Consider the following 14,155-nt stretch of genomic DNA (forward strand, 5'->3'; position numbering starts at 1 on the left):
TCGTAGCTTGTTCACACGTTAATGTCACAGTTGTTCAAATGGCAAAATTATGTCTATGGCACTAGTTGGGTTTAAGATAGTGCATTATTGAACAAGGTTTGAGTAAGGTAGGGACAGTGCTTCCAACAACAGTGTGTGCAGAGATGTCAAAAGTAATGGAAGTAGAAGTTAAAAAAGTAAAAAACAAAAAAATCTGCTACAGTTCACGACAAACTTCACTGAGTAACCAGTGTGACAGTGTACCTGTCTTACAATCAGCTGACTGTGCAGGTTGGATTAAATTTGTGGTGGCCTCTTTTTAGGTTTGTCTTTTTAGGTGTTCTTCTGTAACAACACAGCATATTTACCTCATTAGGTACAGTAGTAGAATACCTGGTGTAATAGCTATGTTCTAGTGTTGTACTTACAAAATTAATTTACTTTTACTTTTGGGTCATTTCACGTGAAATCAGACACTTTTGGACCCGACCGACACGGATTTCAATCATACTTGGTGTGCCTTTTTAGTAGCAAGGTAGCACCCCAGAACTGCATTGGTTTGAATCTGACACTAATATTAAGGGAGAAACAGACTAGGAAAGGTTCACATGTGAGGGTAGGACACTATACATTCAGCCTTGATTATATCAGTCAGTGTTAGTCACAAAAAGCTGTCTGTGGTGTTGTTTGAAAGCTCTTTTCTGGTGGCTTTACAAATTACACAATCAGCTTGGAATACAACAACCCTCAGAATATGAATTATGATCAATTGAAAAATTGAATATCTAGAAAACTCATATTTTAAAATGGCCATTTCCATGTCTTAACGTAGCCTGCAATGCCATGAACAACACCTACAATTCTGGTGTTTGGTTCTTTATTCATTTCAGAGATAATGGGACATAAAGGTTGAAATGAGTTGTAATGAAGTGGTAGTAGAGTAGTGTCAGGGACAAGACTGGACTGGCCATCTGGCAAAACGGCATTTCCCGGTGGGCCCTGCACTCTCGTCGGTCCCTATTCCAGGTACTCAAAAGCTACACAGCTTCTGCCCATTGTCAATGGACACAGTGGAAGTTAGACCATTTTCAGCATTCAGAAAAGGCAGGGTTGAAAGAATAAGCTCAGTAAAGGAATTTTCAAAATGTTCAAGCATCAAAGGGTATGTTGTAGCTGTATATGATGGCAACTAGTGGCTAGCATGTGTTGAGGAATGTATGCCAAGCACTGGAGAGGTGAAACTGAACTTCCTGCATCCTCATGGACCATCTCCATCCTTCACATATTCCGATAGACATGCTGTCATGTGATATTACTATGGTATTACCATATTTTTTGAGTCCCATTATCTCTGAAATTGATAAAGGACCAAACACCAGCATTTCAGGTGTTGTTCATGACATTGCTGGCTATGTTTGGACAAGGAACTGGCCCATTTTAAAATATGAGTTTTCTAGATACAGTATTCAATTTTTATTTTTTCAATTTATCATAATTCATATTCTGTGGGTTGTTGTATTCCAAGCTGATTGTGTAATATGTAGAGCCAGAAAACTGCTTTCAAACAACACCACCGACAGACATCGGCCTTTTTGTGACTTACACTGACTGATATAATCAAGGCTGAATGTATACTGAATGTGTCCTACCCTCATTTGTAAACCTTCGCTAGTCTGTTTTTCCCTTAATATTCATGTCAGATTCAAACCAATGCAGTTCTGGGGTGCTACCTTGCTACTAAAAAGGCACACAAAGTGTGATTGAAATCCGGGTCGGTGTGTGATTTCACGTAAAATGACCCCTTTGACACCTTTGTGTATGTGTGCCGAATGTGAGACTGAAGTAAAATGATGGAACAAAACTACAATGATGTTGTTTAAAGGACAGGGTAGTGGTTGAGGTAGAAAGAAGTAGTTCATGTTCAATGCTCATGTTCAATTGTTGAAGAACAGTTTGTGTGAAGAACCTGGTTTGAGTGTTCATCCTAGGGGTGGGCAGTAACCGCGGTATAATATCGTGTGCGGTATTTTTTCATCAATGATAGAGATTTTGTGTCATACCATCTACCGCAATAGCGCATTGCGTCCTGTAGATGTAGAGTCATTGTTATAGATTAAAAGTTTAAAAATATGTTTTCAAATGATTTGAATGACAAGAATTCCCACATAGAAGATAAAACAATGTCTGACCAGTCATTTCCAAAAAATAAAATGCAAAAAAATGGTGTTTTGGTCATTTTGCCACAAAACGCTTAATTTTAACATTTTATACACAAATGTACAATACCGTGATATATACCGTGGCTAAAATTATACAGAGGTATACATTTTTGGCCATACCGCCCACCCCTAGTTCATCCAACAAAGAACTACGCGTTGAGGTGTACAACAACAGTCACCTACATTTACTCAAGTATTCCTACTGCACCCTCACTCTGCCTCACTCTCTCAATGAAAATAAATGTGTGCATGTATTTCTTCCTGCACCCCCCCGAGCAGAATTGTATAATGTAGAAGTTAGAAGTACTGTTATAAATGTAATTACAATACTAGTAATATGAGGTTATATAACTGCATACATAACGGTATTGTAATTACATGCGGACCAGTAATTTTACTTCATACAACTCTGACCACACACACAAAAAAGTCAGACCACATCTGCAAAGGTGTAGAGGTGGAGTATCAAAATTGTAATGAATCCATTTGCCACTGAAAATAGCAACAACAACAAAATGTGTACAATCACACAAAGAACCTACACATCTCTCTGCTTTGATTCAACAACAATTGAGCACAACATCTCTCAAAGGTCAAGGTCCCTTCACTGGTTAATAGGCTTATTAGCTTGAACGTAACTCCCTGTGCACCTGTGAGCTTCAAACAATCCATTGGGTCACTCGAAAGCAATAAATAAACTCTAAACACCTTCAGAGGCTAAAGAAACAATCATGGTGAAGAGAAGACCTAACTGATTCTGTCATGGTTAATGTGCTGTGCTCCATCTATACATATAAAAAAACTTTTTCAAAACGTCCATTGTTCAAAGTCCATTATTAAAATGTCCATTATCGCCTACTATTGTACCAATAATACAATTGATATACACCAGTGCCTCTCCGTGATTGGATCAACAGTCAGGCTACAGCTGGGAAGCTTTGTGGGAGTGTACATTAGAACCACTATTATGACGTTCCTATGTATGACGTAGCGTGATAGGCTTTGTGACGTTGCCAAATGTTTACCAGCCAGTCCAGATTCTTCACACAAGGAAAAGCTTATCGAGCGTTGGAAGTTGTTGTTTTTTAATGTCCTAAAACGCGCATTTTCCCCTGTAAAACACAAACAATTCATTCTTGCTGCTTTGGCGTTCGGATATATTTTCTTGACTTCACCGATAAGCCTGGCGGTACACCAATTTACAATCAAAGTGGACAAAAGGAAAAAGGTATGTATGAGCGTCGTTGGGCCCGCGATACGCTACTTCTTTGATTGTGTTCGGATGCAGTTCTACATTCTAATGCCACTATCCCTTTTTCGTCGCAGGCCAGCAGTAAGCACTCGATGAGAAACATTTGACAAAATAATAAAATGAAAACGGAAGTTTCAGCGGCCTCGAGCTTTATAGCCAGCTTGCTAAGAACCACTGGATTACTATCCGAACACCAGTTGGAGCAGTTCAGTTTGGCGCTGGAGGAAGCCCTGGGCGGTAAGTAGGAAATCTCAGGGGGCATTGTATGATTGTATCCTGCATTTCTGTCTTGATTGCTGTATAGCAAGCAAACAGCTATACGTTGTACTGCATGTCTTTTCTGTGTCCAATTTCAGATCACTACCAGCATCACTGGTTCCCCCAAGCTCCGTGCAAAGGATCTGGTTACCGATGCATCAGAATCAATCATAAAATGGACCCTGTGATCGGCAAAGCAGCTTGTACCGTTGGGCTCACCGTCGAACAACTTTTCTCATTGCTTCCCCGTGAATTAACACTGTGGGTCGATCCATACGAGGTATCATATCGCATAGGAGAGGACGGCTCTATTTGTGTGCTCTATGAGTCCACCCCACCAACACCAGCTCATTCGGACTCCACGGACTTCGCTAGTTGCAAAAATGGAATCAGAATGGGGCAAACAAGCCCCTCAGAGTCATTCAACATAATGGCTGTTTCAAGCTAACATGTCTTATTTTCATTCACGCCATGATTTTTTACGCACAAAAATCCTATTGCATTTGATGTTTTTTGGAAATAAAAGATGTAGTGTCTTTTTCACTTCAACATTTGTTTTTTTTGTTTTGTTTTTGAGGCATGGTGATATGTGTCTTTTGCTGCCAGTCTATACGCAATTTTAACAAGATGACATTTCACAGATTTTTGGAATTAACTATTTTCTGTGTTTTGTAATAAAACTTGATGTATCCTACCTCTATCTTCTGTCAACTTTCATAATGTTTTGCCTGTAGTAGCCTTCTGTGCTGTGCAGGGCAGGGCAGGGTCTTGACAGACGCTATAGGGTAAAACAGGTTTAGGGGTTATAGATTAGGCTACCAGCTTTGAAATGTAGGCCAACAGAAGTTCAAGCTCAGAATATAGACCTGTCTGGCCACGGTCCTACTCAAGCTGTCTTCTGTCACCTGCTTAAACAAGTGATCGGAAGCAAGTGAAGACCACAATCTATCAAAATGACCAAACTGTGGCCACTTTAATATAAATTGTGCTTATATGTACCAGTGCAAATAATACGGATCTGTCCCAAACTACAGTTGGATCTGATGTGTGAAAGAGACAATATGTGTCTATGCAGATGAACAGCTTTTCCATGTTGATATCGTGTCTGATTCTACTGCTAAGATGGGTGGCCATTTCAGGTGCTGTATGTAAAACCATGGGCTCATTAAAGCAGTCCCCTTGGTGACAACAATGATCTAGTAATACCTACAAAATGCACTAGGGGGAGTCACCTTACAATGAACAACATCACCTAATGCTGTGGTTTGGTGGTGGTGACCTGAAGGCCAAAGAAATACCTTGAACATGACTCTTATTTCAAGGAAAAAGGCATGCTGCCTGTGGCTATGGGCAGCTTAGCCCATCGCACAATTAAGCTCCATAGATGGTATTTGGTCAAAATCCATCAACAATTCCCCACTGGATAAATTAAAAAAATAAGCATAGGCTGATTTCATTAGCTGTCCCTGGGGAATTGTCTTTTTTTGTGAAACATTGCAAACCCAACCACAACACTTTTTAGTAGTTTTTAAAAAAAATATTATTATTATTATTATTATTATTTATATCTTCAATATCTCCAATATCTTCAATCTATATTTCCTTTTCAGACAATTTCTCAGTGTGCCTTTTTCTTGTTAAGACTGGGCAAATCAGTAAGAGTGAATAAATCACTGTAGATGACTACATTAATGACACCGGGGAATGAGATGATAAATTATACACTTACTCTCAAGCCCTGAAGGACTTTCTTTCAGTGAAATTTCACAAAGACTTTAACATGTGGTCTATTTTTGTTCTTGATCACGAAATGATTCTGATGGTATGACGATAAAAGGCTCGTTCGTGACGAAGCAGTAAGATTTTTGCTAGGCAGTGGGCATGCGCACTTTGCCAGTTTGATGCATTCTGGTTAGAATTTTCTAACTACAATGCATCAAACTGGCAAAGTGCGCATGCCCGCTGCCTAGCAAAAATCTTACTGTGTCCTCACGACCGAGCCCAATGTCAGATTAGGCCCTAGTCAGGTAGAACTCCAAGACTCAAACATCTGCTAAAACGTGCATGTGCATACACACGAATACACACGAACACGCACACACACACACACACACACACACACACACACACACACACACACACACACACACACACACACACACACACACACACACACACACACACAGCTGGATTCTGGATGTGCAGTGTGAGAAAGACACCTATGACCTGAAATCATTTGAATGGGTATTTTGACAATGTGCATATATTTTTTCTAGATGAGGTATATGTGTGTGTAAGTTTTGAAGGCATGAGACTTTTGACCATTTTGTAGTAACCGTTTTGACTTTGCTAGTATTTCTACTATTTTTCTATCTATCCCTGGTGCCAAGGCAGTTCACAGATGGAAGACAATAGCTTCTGTTGGAGCTATTAAGTGCTATTCTGTAGTCCCACAGTGGCCACCGGGCTTCTCCAACAGCCCCAATAAAAGCAAATGTGAAACACATTTGGAGAGTGCCATGTTTGCATTTTTCCCCCCTCAAAAGACATTTTAGCTGAAATTGTATTATAGTTTTTACTACGGTGGAAACTATGGCAAGGAGACTTAAGGACGTTTCCAGAGTGAGTCACTGAGCCCAGGAGAAGCAAGGAGGTAGTGGGGGTCTTCTTGAAAGCACACGTCTTGGTCAGACAGCTTTCAAACTTAATTTATTTCATCATGATGTGAGGTTTGTTAATGTAAACCAGCTAATGACTGTTAAATAGGGCTCTTGTGTCTCTGGGAAAGACAGACATTTTCAAATGAAGAGGTTTGGAGCAAGAGCAGACATCAAGTCAGCTGTAATATAGTTACACTTTTCAGCACATCTGCCTGTCAAAGTCTGTGCCGTTGTGGACTGAAACTATTTGTTAAATGGGCAGCCTGAACAAACTTTTCATTTATTTCTCATTTTCAGCTTCACAGATGCACTCAACCCAACATATCCCATCCAAAATTCCTGCTCAAATGTCAATTTCCTGTTTGACTCCTTTCTATATTTCCACTGGTAACATTCTTCTTTTCATGGCTATATTTTCCCCTCTGTATTGTGTACCGTATGTATAATCAAAATGTCACATTCTTGCATCAGTGTTTCCACTTTCCACTTTGAAGTGTGTGTGTGTGCGTGTGTGTCGGGGGGCAAGAAGCCCAAGCCCTTATATATCCTGACATGAACCTCAGCACACCATGCTATATTATTGCATATTATCCTGCTTTTCTGGTAATGCTGTAGTGCACCTTTTTTTTTTAAACAAAGGTGCTGAAACACCTGATAACATATTCAACCATATAACATGAACTTAACCCCTTTTGCATTAAACTCTTTATGTCCAATAAATCCTTAAGTCCACCACTGTAGTAAAAGCCTTGTTATAGTTTTGCATCTGAGTTGAGACAGTAGTGAGCAACCCAGAAAACCCAAACCCAAAAATTGACATAATTATTTGTCTACAGTAATTATGTCACCATGTTTCAGACATGACAGTGCGGAGGGAGTTAAAAACCTATTCTGGTAAACTCTTACTCAACTGTTTTGGTCCAGGGAACCTGTTAGGAGGTTCTTATTTTCCTCTCGGTCGTGGAACTGTCCAGTCTCCTCCCAAAAATCCCAGCTCTTCGCTCTTTGCCGAGGACGATGGACCTGAAGACCTTGTTTTTCTCGGTTCTACTTCTGTGTATTTCGCAGTTACTCACAGCTGAGAAAAGCACCCTGAGATCCTACAGAGATGCGACTTCTATGACAAACAAAAACAAGTTTCGACTTAAGAGCCCTGCAGTTTTTGTGGAAGCTAAGGAGGTAAAAAAAGATTTGTTGTCTCTGTGTTAAGAGAAGTATCATACAATGTATTATGCATATTATATGGCTTTTTGAGCTGGACATTTAAACAGGGAACATTCATTAATGATTAAGTTTGTTAATATTTGCTGATAACAGGATTGCCGATTACTGTGAAGAAATATGATAAAATGTGACGATATATAGACAAACTATTTTTCATGTTGCAAAGCTTTACTTATGTTTTATTTAAATATACTTTTGTGGTCTGGTAATTTGGTGCTTCAACAAAACCTTGCATCACATGATGCTTTCATGTGAAAATGTGCAGGATGAAAGATGGAAGCGGTCTGCCGATGAGACAAGTATGGTCCTTGCCAGCCCAGACTACTTGAACCAGGAGGCAGCTCCTGGAAGAGGCGAGGGTATGTTCCAGGTCTATTTCTAGAAAAAAAGAAAAAAATGCGACCAGAACCCTATTGGAAGAGACGCAGAGTGAAATTCCAAAGAGCAATTACTTAAATGTGAATAAATGAAGGCTGAATTCCGCAACCATATTTTGCCAACTTGAGTCACTACGAAAATAAAAAATAACACTAATTTTCTGTGATCTAGTACATTAACTCTACATTGCCTACTTCATTTATTTATATTTTTCTGAGTATCCTACATTTCCTTTGGGATTAATAAATAGGAATATTCTACCCACTGCAATTTCTGTTTAAACGAATTGGTTTGCTTCTCACCAGAGCTGCCAACCTGCTTGCTGTGTGTGTGTCTGACTGGCTCGGTGTACTGTGAAGAGGTTACTCCAGACTTGACTTCAGTGCCTGCACTTCCAAGGGAGACAACATACCTATATGCACGCTTCAACAAGATCGCCAAGATAACCAATAAAGACTTTGCGGACATCAGTGAGAATCCTTCAATCTACACCAAACATACTCAATATGATACTAGTCATTTCAGTGATTAATTTCTAAGAAATAAAATACTGGTGCTCTTGTTCTTTCCTTTATCTGCAGCTACTCTGAGAAGAATCGACCTGACAGGCAACCTCATCTCTAGCATTGACGATGGAGCGTTTGCGAAGTTGGACAACCTACAAGAACTCAACCTGGAAAATAATAAACTTACAAAGCTCCCCATACTGCCAGCAAAGCTTTCAGTTTTTAATGCAAATTACAACATGCTGAAAACAAAAGGTGTTAAATCAACAGTTTTCAAGGTACGTTTTTTTAAAGTTTGTTTTCGAATGAACTTGTTAAAGAAGTTCAGAAATCATTCACTGAACACCACGCTGTCTTGTGTGCAGAAACTGACCAACCTGGCATATGTGTACCTGAGTCACAACGAACTTGAAGCAGTCCCCCAGCTCCCAGAGTCTGTGCGCATTGTGCACCTACAGGTGTGGTCACTTAAACTTCCTTTTAATAGGTTATCACAGCACAATCACACCAAGGCTGCAGTTGGGTGGTCTTTGTCCTGTTCTGAACTGAACTGTTAAATTCATAAATGATTGTCATTATTCAGACATAACCACTCTAAATTAAGTGTACTGTAAGCAATTGTGTGGTTATGTGAAGAGTGTTAATGTGAGGGCACTTCATTGCCGTCCTCTGTCTTTAGCATGGTGTGCACATCAACATCTTTGACAAAGTCCCAAACACTCATTTCAGTAGCAAGGGCAACCAATCCACATCAATAACAAGTACAGTACGTAGTCACAGTCCAGTGAAATGATCTATATCTATATATCTGACAACACATCAGTCTTTCACAACGTTTGGATGCATTCGTACATGCACACAAGATGGGGGAAAATAGATGAGGAGCAGACAATCCAACTGCAGTGTTAAATCTTTTTCTGGGTGCTAAGAAGAACAGTGAATCTGAGTCTGAATCTACATACATTTTGTCTTCGCCTGCAGAACAACAACATAGCGACCGTGACTGATGAGACTTTCTGCAAAGGTAACAACACGTACTACATCAGATACACCTTGGAGGAGATCCGTCTGGACCGCAACCCTGTTGATCTGTCCAAGCACCAAGAAAGCTTCAACTGCCTAAGATCTCTACCGTTTGGACTGTATTAGTGGTAAGGTGATGTGAGGGTCAAAGAGATCGGGTGACCAATGGTTCGGTCAACGCCAATTGTTTTGAAGTGGCAAAATGCAGGAGGGGTGAAATGTGTGAAATTATGAATGAAATTATGAGAGGTTTCCCCAACAGTAATACAGATATGACATATTGAAAGTAAGCATGCGATTTACGAGTACTAGTACTTTTGCATTAACCCTATCGCGCCGGATGCATCATATATGTCTCATCAAATTCAAAGCCCTCTCTACGCTGACACAAAAAAAAATCGATCTGAAAAACATCCTGCGTGTCATTTCCAAACGTCCTGCAGTACGCGGAAACCGCCACAAGAGAGCAGCGGTCGACAACAAGTTGACCACAGCTCGGCGAAAAACAGGAAAATGGGGTAGAAGCGGTTTCCCTGACCAACGCTGAGATTTCGTCAAATTGCATAAGGTTTGTGTACAAATTTCCGAAATATAACTCTACATCCTTTAATTTGAACACTTGCTTTGTGCAATTAAGCAAGGAAGAGTTTATATTTTTACACCGTGTTGCAGAGAGATCGTGCTAAAACTGATGAGACATATAAGCACCATCCGGCGGTGGCAGGAAGTCAGCCATCAATGCATTTGCTCCATAGGGAAACTTACAAAGCACACCACGACGATCGTTTAAGAAAACACACACGTTGTTTTACTTCAAGACAAAGATATTGCCTTAAGAAACAGGTTTTACTTGCAATTTTGAAAATGTAATGCAAAATGTTGAAATTATGATCTCGTAAAAAATGCATTGAAGTGAATGGAGAAATGGTCCAATTGTAGTAATGGACCCATATATTCAAATTACACATCAAAAATGAATAATGATCTATATTACACTCATAAATAGGTTGTTGAGCATTCGATCAGCTATGTTTTTACATAGATTTTAAAAAATTACCCAACCAGGCTGTGGGAAATGTAAAATATGGTCCTGCTAAAACAAGGATAGGCTTAAAAAAATGGCAGGATCTCACTAAATATTTAAAGATAATCCTCAAATTAAATTGTCTGACAACTTTTTTAAATTAAAAAAAAGTTGTAAATGCATTAAAAGTCATTTTTCAATGGTCATGAAATTGGAATTTTCATTCATTAAAAGCCTGATGCATCATATATGATGCATTAAATATCTCAGCGACCTTAACAAAATTTTGAATTTTTTTTTTACATTTCTTATAAGGGACCAATATTGAAGCAAATTCCAAAAAATTAGAATTTTCTCTCATTGCTTTCATGGTTCAGGTTTCACAGGGTTAAGAGAGATATACTATTCCAGTTGCATGTGTAAAAAGGTGATTTTGTACAACTTGAAGTTGAATCTACTAATCATTTGTTATAAATGTTATTATTTACTTCCACTGTGAGGCCTTACATGTTATCCATCTATCTGGAATTTCATATCAACTGAAGTATTTAATGATCTTAATAATATTGTTATTGCCTAATAGTTTATTTCTACAATTAAGTATATATTTTAACCGTATTTCATTTGAAGCCGCATGAAGTGACTGTATGTCTCCATGTCGGCTGGATGGTTGGAAATTGCCTTTGGAGGGTCTGCATGCAACGTAGCTCTGACCTTTTTTGTTTTTACCAAAGCACCCATAAATCGGTTGTTGCAATTAAAGTGACATTTAAGACATGTATGTATGACAAGACGTGCATTTAATAAAAATGTGTGTGTGCCTAAATAGCAGCCTTAGGTGACTTCACTACTATTAGAAATAACTGTGAAATGATGCAGACTGTTTTCTGACTGGGGAAGCATACCAACTGATGGATTATACCCATTTCTATTTGCAGCCTTTAGAAGTTGTACTTCAAACAAAGTGCGCGGAGAGTGTCTGGAAATAAAAGGTAGCCAATTCAGAAGCTGGAAAAGCACTTATTCCCATGAATATCCAAGCCAACTTTCCCCTTGATTGCCTCCAAATATATTGTAAACATCTGCATGAGCACAACCATTTCTGGCCAGCAACTAAGGGCAGGCTTTCGCAAGACAACTACCCTCTTTTTCTCTCTGTTTTTTGTGAGTTTCTTTTTACCTTCCTTGCCCTCTCTGTGGAGCTGTTGAAACTAAAATTAGCTCTGGAAAAAATCTGAGTACACTGACCTGTGAAAGACACTATGTAAGAAAGGGTGACGCCTTTTAACTCCTCAATGCTGCTTTCGATGGCCTGTTCCACACCTACAAAAGACACGGCTAAGTAAAGTGCGTGGCATGCAAACATTCATAACTGACACAGACATGATCATTCACTGGACATAACTTGTTTTTATTGTCTTTTATGCTGACTCCAGTGTAGGCTTCTCACTCATCCCTCATCCAAATATAAATATTAAACTAATGCAAAAGCACTCACTGGCGAGTAATACACTCAACACGAAAAAACAATCCATTCGGCTGGTTGGCTTTGTACAAGGCATTTGTACAAACACAAGACGATGACTTCAAAGTCAATGTAGTCCACATAGTGAAATAAACGAATGTGCCAAGACACCTGAAGTCCAAAGCAACTCCTCCAGGATGTCCAGAGTCTGTACAACGAACAGTTGAAGGATGTGGCAGGCGCCTCAATGCTGTTCGCCCGATGCGGGCTCCGTAAGTACTATCACTCCCTCGTCAATCTTCTTCTGATAGGCTCTTTCTGATTGCTTTCTTCTGTAGACATCATCTGATAGGGGGAAACACAAGCAAAATGATTAAAATCAAGTCATGCATTTTCTAGTTTTAGAAAGCATAACGTTCCGTTGTGGTAGATGATACAGTATGTCTTTAAGAAACAGTTTTCACCGTTCTGACAAATATTGGCCACTCACAACCAATATAATACTGTAAAGATTTATGGTGACCTAAATATGATAAGGTTGGTTGTAGTTAGTGTTGCACCAATACCATTTTTTGGCCCCGATACGATACCTAGGGTTAGGGTTAGGGCTGTGCAGTATCGGCCAATACCGATACCATACCGATACCTATACCACCCTATTTGAGATAGCTGCTGCCTACCTTTGTGAAACAGGAAAAAGACTAATACAAAGTGAATCCAGCAAAACCTCTCATACTTTTTAAATACCTCTATGAAATAACTTATTTCAAGGCTGTTTTAGTGTCATACAAGCACCTGTAAGTGGTATTGGTGCCCTATTTGTTGGTACTCGCCGATACCGATACCTTTTAGTGTCGATCCACCGATCCTGGTATCGGTATCGGTGCAACACTAGTTGTAGTATTCCCTCAGGGCCACAAAAAATCCTGAGTTTTCCTTGTGAAGGGTCATTGAGGTCAAAGTTTGTTTCAGTGCAAGTGCCAGTCTTCATTACAATTGTGTGAAACTAAGAATACCACCTTCAATGGACTTTTTTTCAATCTTGTTTTGTAGTCATCAATGACAGATATGTCTCTTTTATGTCTATGAAATACCTTAACTTTCCATTGAGGATAAATCAAGTCTGTATCTTTGGAGCCTGGAATCCCTTATAAACAGGACAAGATGCCATGCAGGCCTTTGGGTAGAAGAATCTCACAAAAACTCTCCAGGAATGCATTTAGTAGTAGCACTATTATTAAAATTACATTTTTCTTCACTGGAGGAGCTTTTCCTCACTCCAAGCTGAAACAATTTAACTGCCTCAAGATGTAACAAGAGAGACCTGATTACTGAACAGATAGACTGTACAATTGTGCATGTTTCCAATCGGCCTTTACGCTCAGTGGCATTACAGAAAGATAATATTGGCGCACATGGATGGACTGCTCATATGGTTTGTCAAGTAATCACTGTAAATACAACAAACAATGGTTCGTTTAATATTTCCATTTAATTTGTGAGGCCCACTTAAAAGTAAAACTAGCAACCTTTTAAAAACAAGCAAGTTTAAAAAGAATACGACCTGACTGAAATACTTACAGAAAGTCTCTCTTCCGATTCTCACGTTTATCATGATCCATTCCATCACTCCTCCAATGCAGAAAAAGATGGGCAGGAATCTGTATGTTCCTAATCTTTTTTTTCCCGGCACAAGGCCGAGAAAGTATTTCACGTTCCGGTTCTTTCGAAACATGTCTGCGTCTTAAATTGAAATGTTAATCTAAGTGTAATTTTCTGTCATCATGATGTAGACGTCTCAACATGCCCTCTACGACCACTTTCACAACCGCTTCCTGACATGACATAAGAAAATGGCGACCTGCGATTTCATTGGCCCAGACCATGGACTCTACCAATTCGCCTACGGGGGGAGAGACGGTCTAGAACTTCTTGATGGTTTTGCCCGATAGACGGCGATTCGTCTCTTTTGTCCTAGGGATCTCGCCATGGATCTCTATCATGGTTATGGTAACGTTCAGATTTATTATAAGGTAAATAATGATGACATAATGGTAATGTTATAATGAAAGGCCTTTCAAGGAAATTATTGAAGAGTGTAGGACAGGAACTCATATCTCCCTTGCTATAAAAACAAGTGCTTAAATATATATATATATTTTAATTT

The 14,155-nt window shown here is 39.3% G+C and overlaps 3 protein-coding genes across 3 annotated transcripts; 2 read left to right on the forward strand and 1 right to left on the reverse strand.

Moving 5' to 3' along the window:
- The first annotated feature begins 3,199 nt into the window (after window positions 1-3,199).
- Window positions 3,200-4,257, forward strand: si:dkey-42i9.4 (uncharacterized protein LOC492503 homolog). The gene is made up of 3 exons (XM_063209346.1): window positions 3,200-3,426; window positions 3,525-3,687; window positions 3,807-4,257. The coding sequence occupies exons 2-3, from the start codon at window positions 3,570-3,572 to the stop codon at window positions 4,154-4,156; spliced, it is 468 nt and encodes a 155-aa protein (XP_063065416.1). The 5' UTR covers window positions 3,200-3,426; window positions 3,525-3,569; the 3' UTR covers window positions 4,157-4,257.
- Window positions 4,258-7,295: 3,038 nt separating this feature from the next.
- On the forward strand, window positions 7,296-10,286 carry ognb (osteoglycin, paralog b). The gene is made up of 6 exons (XM_063209344.1): window positions 7,296-7,547; window positions 7,858-7,951; window positions 8,276-8,440; window positions 8,552-8,754; window positions 8,842-8,934; window positions 9,458-10,286. The coding sequence occupies exons 1-6, from the start codon at window positions 7,386-7,388 to the stop codon at window positions 9,623-9,625; spliced, it is 885 nt and encodes a 294-aa protein (XP_063065414.1). The 5' UTR covers window positions 7,296-7,385; the 3' UTR covers window positions 9,626-10,286.
- A 1,623-nt stretch (window positions 10,287-11,909) lies between these two features.
- On the reverse strand, window positions 11,910-13,830 carry LOC134457361 (ubiquinol-cytochrome c reductase complex assembly factor 5). The gene is made up of 2 exons (XM_063209347.1): window positions 13,570-13,830; window positions 11,910-12,333 (listed from the first exon to the last, which is right to left on the reverse strand). The coding sequence occupies exons 1-2, from the start codon at window positions 13,721-13,723 to the stop codon at window positions 12,233-12,235; spliced, it is 255 nt and encodes an 84-aa protein (XP_063065417.1). The 5' UTR covers window positions 13,724-13,830; the 3' UTR covers window positions 11,910-12,232.
- Between the last annotated feature and the right edge of the window lie 325 nt (window positions 13,831-14,155).

This window comes from Engraulis encrasicolus, chromosome 10 (genome assembly GCF_034702125.1).
Source record: "Engraulis encrasicolus isolate BLACKSEA-1 chromosome 10, IST_EnEncr_1.0, whole genome shotgun sequence".
Classification (NCBI taxonomy): Eukaryota; Metazoa; Chordata; class Actinopteri; order Clupeiformes; family Engraulidae; genus Engraulis; species Engraulis encrasicolus.

Coding starts and splice junctions, on each gene's coding strand:
- si:dkey-42i9.4 (XM_063209346.1), top strand. CDS start 3,570: ATGAAAACGGAAGTTTCAGCGGCCTCGAGCTTTATAGCCAGCTTGCTA. Junction 3,688..3,806: donor GCTGGAGGAAGCCCTGGGCG/GTAAGTAGGAAA, acceptor GTCCAATTTCAG/ATCACTACCAGCATCACTGG.
- ognb (XM_063209344.1), top strand. CDS start 7,386: ATGGACCTGAAGACCTTGTTTTTCTCGGTTCTACTTCTGTGTATTTCG. Junction 7,952..8,275: donor AGCTCCTGGAAGAGGCGAGG/GTATGTTCCAGG, acceptor GCTTCTCACCAG/AGCTGCCAACCTGCTTGCTG. Junction 8,441..8,551: donor TAAAGACTTTGCGGACATCA/GTGAGAATCCTT, acceptor CTTTATCTGCAG/CTACTCTGAGAAGAATCGAC.
- LOC134457361 (XM_063209347.1), bottom strand. CDS start 13,723: ATGTTTCGAAAGAACCGGAACGTGAAATACTTTCTCGGCCTTGTGCCG. Junction 12,334..13,569: donor AATCGGAAGAGAGACTTTCT/GTAAGTATTTCA, acceptor TCCCCCTATCAG/ATGATGTCTACAGAAGAAAG.